Source organism: Atractosteus spatula, chromosome 24, assembly GCF_055471065.1.
Source record: "Atractosteus spatula isolate fAtrSpa1 chromosome 24, fAtrSpa1.hap1, whole genome shotgun sequence".
NCBI classification, from domain to species: Eukaryota; Metazoa; Chordata; class Actinopteri; order Semionotiformes; family Lepisosteidae; genus Atractosteus; species Atractosteus spatula.
Genome location: NC_142729.1, coordinates 6,260,024 through 6,269,499, shown reverse-complemented (window position 1 = coordinate 6,269,499; position 9,476 = coordinate 6,260,024). Strand labels below are relative to the sequence as shown.

General features: G+C 41.6%; 1 protein-coding gene across 1 annotated transcript; it reads left to right on the top strand.

Moving 5' to 3' along the window:
• Positions 1–247: 247 nt before the first annotated feature.
• On the top strand, positions 248–6,442 carry LOC148815827 (uncharacterized). The gene is made up of 2 exons (XM_088904799.1): positions 248–717; positions 4,894–6,442. The coding sequence occupies exons 1-2, from the start codon at positions 339–341 to the stop codon at positions 5,982–5,984; spliced, it is 1,470 nt and encodes a 489-aa protein (XP_088760925.1). The 5' UTR covers positions 248–338; the 3' UTR covers positions 5,985–6,442.
• The last annotated feature ends 3,034 nt before the right edge of the window (positions 6,443–9,476 follow it).

Genomic DNA, 9,476 nt, shown 5'->3' with positions numbered 1-9,476 from the left:
CTCCTTTAATGCTTATATGGTGGAAATACGATTATACTCCATCAAAAACCTGAAAAATAACAAGGTAAAGAACAAGACTAACAAAAAATGAAAATCATTGTACTGCGGCCCTTCTATATGGCTAGTGCGGTCCACTGTCACGTGACAGTCACACATCATCAATGTGCGCCAGGGTGGAGGGGGGGGGGTGTGGAGCTGGCCAATGAGAAGGCAGCCTGTGGGACCCATTCAAACAGCTTTCCCCGTCGCAAGCAAGGCACAGAGTGCCGCTGGATTGTGTCAGTGGAATGGACCCTAACCGAGCTTTCAAACCTAAAACTGTAGACCAGTAAGTCAGGATGGCAGAGTCGGTGGTGGCCTTCCAGAGCCGGCTCTGCTCTGTCATGGAGATCCTGCTGCGAGTCGCGGTGCGGGAGATCGCAGACCTGGTGGAGAGCGGGGCGTCGCAGTCCGTGTTCGTCTTCCAAGCTCGGCTCGCCTCTCTCTCGGACACCCTGCTGAAGCTGGCAGTGCGAGAGATCACCAAGGTCTTCGAGGCCAGTCTAAACGATTTGCGACTGGAAATCGCCAAGGAAAGGCTGGGGCCGGCGGGGAGGGAGCCGGGACCCGAACTCGGACCCGGCGCCGGGCTGAGCGATACCGGGAAGAGTGGCAGCGCCGGTGGGGATCAGGACTGTACTGAGAGCAGCACCGGACATCGCGGAGAAACACTGACTGGTGAGATCAATAAACAAATTTCCGAGCCTAAACTGTCACGTCTTGTACCGCACGATGTAGGAGTCGTAGTAAAACAGTAGTTTTCTTTGAACTGATTGGTCAGTTAAATTTCCACTATTTCGGTTCTGTTTATCCCTACTTGAGTTAAATTATATAATTGTTTTAACAGTTTAGGAGAACCTTTACGGTACTAAAATGCAAGAAAGTGAAACAGTGAAAAGCTGCAGATATGTGTGTGAGACGTGCTGGAGTTCGACGAGGCTAGATTACTGTACATATCCTCAGGAAAGGGGAATATGTATGTAAATAGGGACTGTCCAAATTGCATTTTTATATGAAACACATTTCAGAAAATCCAAAAACAATTTTCAAAACTTACAATAACACAAACTGGCATGTTAGACAACGAGTAAATAAGACAAAGGCAAAACGTGAATTCACTGGCACTTTCTGCATATTTACTCCAACCTTGCCTTCTGATCATTAAAAATCTCAAATTATTGCATTTTACAAGACATTTTAATATAGCAGTATTAAATGGGACATTTAGAGAATATGAGAATATGTGGTTAACCGAGGATGAGCAAAGGGTGATTACAAAATCGTCTCACAATTGGCACCAAGGTATGAGAGACAATATAGCAAAATATCAAAATCCTGAACAGAAAAATTGACTGTTCCATTTTTTAAATATGACCCTCTGAACAAGGTATGTGAGAAGACATTGGCAAACAGTGATTGCACTTTCTGCTTCATTGCTATGGCCCTCCCTCCTGATTATAAGGTCAGGGGTATAGTAACAACAATGTTAGGATTGGTGGAGGTGGGAGGGGTGTTGATGGCTTTTCTCTGTAGAAGATTATTTAGTTTTTTATCCTTCTCTGAAGTGAGAAACTGGTAGAGTTGGGAGTTGAGGAATGAGGTTAGTTATAAAAGGAATATGATGTGGAGCTGTTACCAAAACATTCCTTAACTTTTTTGATGTTGTCATCCTAGATAAACTGCAGTTAGCAAAGATAAAAAGATAATTATTTTTGCTGACTGCCCTATCTTTCTTGTCAGAATTGTGAGTCAATTTTATAATCAGGAGGGATGGCCATGGCAATACAGCAGAAAGTGGAGTCATGTTTTCCCGGTGTAAGTTCATGTAATTGTGAGTTTTTAAAATCGGTTTTTGATTTTCTTAAGTGTATTCCATACAAAAATATAACTTGAACAGTCACTATTTATTTGGATATTCCCTTTCGCTGAGGATGTCTACAGCAGTGGTTCTCAAACTTTTTGGACCAAGTTTCAGCCCTGATCAAACCAAAGCATCCAAGTACCACCTACAGGTCATCTTCTTATAGGAACCCCCAAAAATTTCAAAGATCAACATGAGCGCGCATGCGCGCACACACTCACATACACATATAATAAATATTATAATACACTTTATTTGATATAGCACCTTTAAAGGTGGCTTCTCAGAGTGCTTTACAGAATGACAATAGAAACAACAACAACAATTAAAAATAAACAATAAAAAAGCACCATTTCAGTGAGAGAGGTGAGCCTGTTTAGTCGAGCAAAACAGATGTGAATTCATTGGTCGAGCCTTGATACAATTCACAACAGAGTCTAACAGATTTTAAATTGTCAGGCATTTTCTTGACTGCCAAGGCCTCGCGGTGCATGCTGCAGTTCATATCTGGAGCAACCTCTCTAATTCGTGTAACTAAACCGCTGTGTCGGCTTGTCATCCCTCTAGCACCGGATGTACAAACTCCGACGCACTTTATCCAGATGATGCCATTGTCTTCGATACATTCATTCAGAAGCTGAAATATGTGCTCTCCTGTAGTTCCTGTTGGTAGTGGCTTACAGAACAAAAAGTCCTCATGGGACATACCCTCAAACTTGTGTCTAACGTAAACGAGCAAATTGGCCAAATCAACCACATTTACAAACTCATCTAATTGCAGTGAAAAGCATCTGCTCATCTTAACGCGCTCTATCAGCGTACTTTTGACATCATCCTCCATATCAATAATTCTATGAGTGACTGTTTTTTGAAGGGGGCAGCAGGTCGAGCTGTTTAGCAGCTTTTTCTCCACACATAATACATGTCAGGTCTTTTGCCAATGGTAAACAAAGTTCTTCACAAGTAGTGTGGGGCTTACCTGCTTTAGCAATCCGCAAGCTTGCGTTTTTCCCCGTTTCCATTTCAGAAGTCCGTCTCAGAAGTTGAAAGAAGTTTTATTTAAGTGTATTTTTTTCAAATTAACCTAGAACAGTCCTTAAATATTTTTCTGTTATCTATCACATTTTCCTGTGCTCACAAGATTGCCAGTGTTCCAAAACCGTGCACATTCTCCCACCTTCCTATTTGCTGAAGATAACTTTTTTTTAAATACAATTGGTCACTTATATTCGTAGCATGCATTCCTATACAGTGGTATCAAATTACATAGTAGCTCTTGTGTCCACTCAAGTATTAGCGTGTGCTGTATCGTAGTACGTAGGCTGCGTATTGGACACAAACTCATTTTTATTAAAATAGAAAATATGAAAACCTGTCCCAATTTTTCCAGTGCACACAACAAATTTCCAGGGTCATATGGCGTACCACCTGGTGGCGCTCGGTACGTGTACCATAGTTTGAGAACCACTGGTCTACAGTATTCCATTCGGATTAGTACTGACCGAAAAGAGTCATCTACAGGCGAAAGGAGATATAACATCACAACAACAGCATTTAAGGTGGAACGCAAAATGTGAATAAGAAGCCAACTTCAGCCTCGTCTGAATTCGGGTTAGGGGAGTGGGAGGATATATAATCTTAACTCTTAAATATATCACGCTTAATGTGAGGTGGTTGATGTAAAACGATGAACGAATAATGTTTACAAAATGAATGCCACCCACACATTTAAACCTAGAGTTTTCAGTAATGAGAAACAATCCCGAAGTGCTAGTGCTTTGTTTTCTTTAACAAAATACAGATTTTTATAAATAGATGTTTATAGATCAGTGCCACTTCGCATGACACATGCTGGTGTTTGCCAGATGGATTATCTTGCCACATATATTATTCATATTCTGACTCTCAAATATGCTACTATTCCAAATGAGTGTATTACATTAAGTCATGATGGTAATTAACAAGTAATATCTACTTGTCCGATGTGTTTATGAATGTTGATATTTTGAGCCTTTTTTAAAAGTTGATTAACGCTCACCAAAGAATTATGGTCAACATATTTAACCCGGTATTAATTGGCTCTTAAAATTTGAGTGATTGATCAGCCATTTGTGTATATCATAACCATTTGAGTTATTGGTGCTCTTGTATTGGTTTGATTGCCTCAATTTATTGGTAATAATTGTCTTGCATTCTTTGAATGTGTGTATACATCCCTAATTGTTGTAATGTATTGTTTACTAGAACCCATAAAATTTACTGAATTTAATGAACCAGTTTTTATTTGCCTGTGAAAACACAACGAAACACTGTGATTGTGATTAACCCTGAAAACACTACACATGTAGTGTTAACAAGAAAAAAGTTAAACTTTACTCACATACCGGGAGAAAACTAAGGCTTCTAGTGTACCTTCAAGAGGATGTGTCTGTATTAATCTAGCCCAGTGAAGACAGTGGTAAGGGAATCTTAAGATAATTGTGATTATTAAACGGTACACTTTGTAGTATTATTAGAACTGTAGAGAAAGTAAGTTTTTATCAATCAAAGCAGTGAAAATAAAGTTCTTTCTAATTCTCCTGGAGTACTCCAAAACAGTAGTGCCTGAAGGCCTGGTCAGGTTTACTTGATTACACGGCTAATTCGTAAATGGGAAAATGACGAGGATGAGAAGTGAATGATGCTGACATGGCAAAGCTTGGTGCATGTTGCTGGGTGTGCTGTCGTTGATTGGTTTGTTAAGTTATCTGACTGGAGTTGGTTGCATCAGTGATGCAATCAGCTCTGTTTTGTACAGTACCTGACTTAAAGGTTATTGTATTCAGTTCTGCAGTGGATAAACATTATGTTTCTCATTCAGGCTTGTTTTTCAAGGGCCGGTCTTTCAAATTACTTTGCCATTACTTTTTGCACATTCTAGGTGGGTGATTTTTGTTTTGTTCCTCACTGTAGTAACTAAGATTGTCTAATCCTACCTTTTTTTTTCTTCCCAGGAGCTGCAGGAGCCAGTGCCCCCCTTGCCATAAAAAAGGAGTCTCCCATTAAACACAATAGCGAGGTGTGGGGCTCAGGTCTGATGCAAAACATGGAACTCATTCCTACAGAAGACAATGGAAATGTCGCTGTGCAGCACAGGATTGGAAAGAGTATAGAGGATCCTGGTGGACTTGAGTCTGTCAACATGACAGCACCAGTGCCTAGAGTACAAAATCTGGTTTCTTTAGGATCTCACCCCCATAGAGAAGCTCTCAGGACTCTGAACAAAAAGAAAATTAGAGAAAGTTTCAGGAAATGGGGGACTATTGCTACAGAAGCAGACAAGGAAGTGCTGAAAGGACAGAATGAGGTTAAACCTAGAACGCAAGGTATTGAGTTCCAGTCAAGTCCCTCTGCAGAGCAACACACTATGACACTACACCCTCTTCACTCTGAAAAGCGGGATACAGGTAATAATGTACAAGGGTCCACAGTGAAGAGGGCAGATCAGAGACAATGTAAGGAAGATTTTGAAAGGGGAGAGCAGCAGAGAGGCCAAGGAATCAGGAAGACTACACCACAAGCATCTATAAATATGCAGTCTTCCTCAGCTAAAGCAGAAGCACTGCCATTACAATACAAGCAGCAAAAGCAGCACGGATCCTCCAGCACGCTGACCTCGCTGTCGGGGGACACGAAAGAGCCAAGTGGAAGTTCTGGGACCGCGAGTCACTGCACACAGGGGACCACATCAAGGGTCAGCAACGTTGGAGAGAGACAAAGTAGCAAGCGGCACAGCGAGTCAAGTTACTTGAAACATAATTCACGAGCTCATACTGGAGAGAGACCATACCGCTGCACCCACTGTGGAAAGACTTTTAGTCATTCCCATGACTTTAAGAAACACCAACACATACACATTGGTGAGAGACCGTATCGCTGCAGATACTGTGGGAAGTGTTTTAACCATTTAGATGACTTTAACAAGCATCAGCAGATTCACAAAGGGAAAAGACCTTTTCTCTGCAGTCACTGTGGGGAGAGGTTTCAGTATTCATATGATTTTAAAAAGCATCAGCTGATTCACAAAGGAGAGAGACCATATTGATACAGTCAATACTTGAATACTTTTAATTGTGTGAGAGATTTTAATACACATCTGCAGATTCATTATGGAGACCTGCCTTATTGCTGCAGTTAGTGTGGCAGCAGGGTCCATGCACTCAATACAAAACACATCTGCTTGACGAGACAGTAGAGATCACCAGCCTTGGTCCAAGAGAGACCATATCCAGTTGTTCTTACAGGAAGCTTGTGTCTTGCACATCTTTAAGTTATTGCAGTGAACTGTGGTCCCTAGATCTTAAGCACCAATCTCTAATTCAAAACATTAACACACGAAAATTGTTAGAAAATGGTGATTTAATAATGACCTGCTGAATTGGGGCTCTCTAGGACCAGGTTTGGAGATGTCTGCAGTAGAGCAACGGTACTGACAATTTTCGATACACTCTGATTTAAGTGTTAATCTATGCCTTTGAATAAATAAACATCTTTTAAAAACAAGACATTTAAGTGTGTTCCCAGATGTTCTTTGGTGTTGACACAGATACAGACCTGTGGTGTCCTGGATTGGTTGTAGTCCCACCTTCTTTATGTTTCCAGGTTACTGTGTTCCAGAGCAGGTGAATTTTAGAAATGCAAATATGCAGTGCTCTACAGGTTTATTAATTCCCCTAATAGGAACAAAATTTTCATGTACATATGCAGTGTAATTGCTAAAAACAGTTGTTTTGGAAGTGCACTCAAAGCCTCCAGACCTACATAGATGCCTCTGAACGTATAAAAAGGGGTAACACATGGAAGACAATAGCACAATGCATCACCATGTACTGCAGGCAAATGTTCATTGACCGCTACAAGGTGAGTGGTAGTTGCCAGCAGCCATGTCACCCTGCAACTCAGAACTGGCAGCCCACTGAAGCTAAGCAGGTGTGAGCCTGATCAGTACCTGGATGGGAGATCTGGGAAAAACTGAGTTTGCTGTTCAAGAGGTGTTAGTGGGGCCAGCATGGGGCGCTCACCCTGCCGTCTGTGTGGGTGCTAATGCCCCATATAGTGACTGGGACACTATACTGTAAACAGGCGCCGTCCTTCGGATGAGACGTAAAAATGAGGATCTGACTCTCTGTGCTTGACAAGAGCAGGGGTGTTACCCTGGCATCCTGGCCAAATTTCCCATTGGCCTTTACCAATCATGGCCTCCTAATAATCCCCATCACCAATAATCATCAATAATCTTCATCACTCTGTTCTCCTCCCTACTGATAGCTGATGTGTGGTGAGCATTCTGGTGCACTATGGCTGCTGTCACATCAGGTGGGGCTGCACATTGGTGGTGGTGAAGGGGAGTCCCCATTACCTGTAAAGCGCTTTGAGTGGAGCGTCCAGAAAAGCACTATGTAAGTATAAGGAATTATTATTATTAGTTTAATTATTATTAAAAGAATTACAAAAATCTACCAATTTCCACTGTAATATCCACTACTAGTTAGATATGGTTTCACCATTTCACATTTCACCATTTCACAGCTGGGTTGTGTTGTAACAGAAAGAATAAGGTTCTGGATCCCGAGATGAAGTAAAACAGATGAGTTTATTGCATGCAAGGAACAATAAAGCGGAAGTCTTGTTTCCTGCAAGAAACAACAAAACCGAAGTATTGTTCGATGTGCCGGAACAAACTTTTAGTTTCTGTAGTCCTTCCTTGCTGCTTCGGACGTCATTCGGTGTTATGGTAAGGGGGGGGGGGGTCATGGTATTTGGGCAGTTAAGAGACACTGGTCAAATGGTCAGTTTAAGATTATGCCCCCAGGGAGTTCCTAGCTTGCATCTGGAATCCTTATCAGTTAATCCCCTTTCCTGCCATAAACCCCTGTTGCTTAGTAATCTAATTTTCAGGCAGGACTGACTTAAGTTAAACCTTTTTACATCTTGTGTCTTACTTCAGTTGTAAGGAAGAAGCCTCTTCTATGAGCAACAACAGAAAGGGGTGACTTGAATTTGCTGAATTACATGTGAACGGCGGTTGGAAGGATATCTTTGTGACCAATTCAATGAAAACTTGTATTTTTGGATATGATCATTTGTTGTGAAATGTGTAAAAACATACCCACTCTAACAACAGGCACAGGGTATATAATATCTTCTGACCTGTTGAACTTGTTAAGATAGGGAGAATGGACGCTCTAACTGGTCCCTTTATATTTTGGCTCAACACCTAATTTCTCTGCACATATCTGCAAGTTTGGCCAAAAATGCCATTTGGCCATGTCTACCATTGTGGTCATCAAGAGCATACATTCAGAACCACAAAAAGATGGTTAACTGTACATACAGTGCCTTGCGAAAGTATTCGGCCCCCTTGAACTTTTCAACCTTTTGCCACATTTCAGGCTTCAAACATAAAGATATAAATTTTTTATTTTATGTGAAGAATCACCAACAAGTGGGACACAATTGTGAAGTGGAACGAAATCTATTGGATTTTTGAAACTTTTTTAACTAATAAAAAAATGAAAAGTGGGGCGTGCAAAATTATTCGGCCCCTTTACTTTCAGTGCAGCAAACTCACTCCAGAAGTTCAGCGAGGATCTCTGAATGATCCAATGTTGTCCTAAATGACTGATGGTGATAAATAGAATCCACCTGTGTGTAATCAAGTCTCTGTATAAATGCACCTGCTCTGTGATAGTCTCAAGGTTCTGTTGAAAGCGCAGAGAGCATCATGAAGACCAAGGAACACACCAGGCAGGTCCGTAATACTGTTGTGGAGAAGTTTAAAGCCGGATTTGGATACAAAAAGATTTCCCAAGCTTCAAACATCCCAAGGAGCACTGTGCAAGCAATCATCTTGAAATGGAAGGAGTATCAGACCACTGCAAATCTACCAAGACCTGGCCGTCCCTCTAAACTTTCAGCTCAGACAAGGAGAAGACTGATCAGAGATGCAGCCAAGAGGCCCATGATCACTCTGGATGAACTGCAGAGAACTACAGCTGAGGTGGGAGAGTCTGTCCATAGGACAACAATCAGTCTTACACTGCACAAATCTGGCCTTTATGGAAGAGTGGCAAGAAGAAAGCCATTTCTCAAAGATATCCATAAAAAGTCTCGTCTAAAGTTTGCCACAAGCCACCTGGGAGACACCCCAAACATGTGGAAGAAGGTGCTCTGGTCAGATGAAACCAAAATCGAACTTTTTGGCCACAATGCAAAACGATATGTTTGGCGTAAAAGCAACACAGCTCATCACCCTCAACACACCATCCCCACTGTCAAACATGGTGGTGGCAGCATCATGGTTTGGGCCTGCTTTTCTTCAGCAGGGACAGGGAAGATGGTTAAAATTGAGGGGAAGATGGATGCAGCCAAATACAGGACCATTCTGGATGAAAACCTGTTGGAGTCTGCAAAAGACCTGAAACTGGGACGGAGATTTATCTTCCAACAAGACAATGATCCCAAACATACAGCAAAATCTACAAAGGAATGGTTCACAAATAAACGTATCCAGGTGTTTGAATGGCCAAGTCCAAGT

What these genes read in the sequence shown, in the direction of transcription:
- LOC148815827 (XM_088904799.1), top strand. Translation starts at nt 339, where the DNA reads ATGGCAGAGTCGGTGGTGGCCTTCCAGAGCCGGCTCTGCTCTGTCATG. An exon ending in TCGCGGAGAAACACTGACTG is followed by an intron (nt 718 to 4,893) that starts GTGAGATCAATA and finishes TTTTCTTCCCAG; the next exon opens with GAGCTGCAGGAGCCAGTGCC.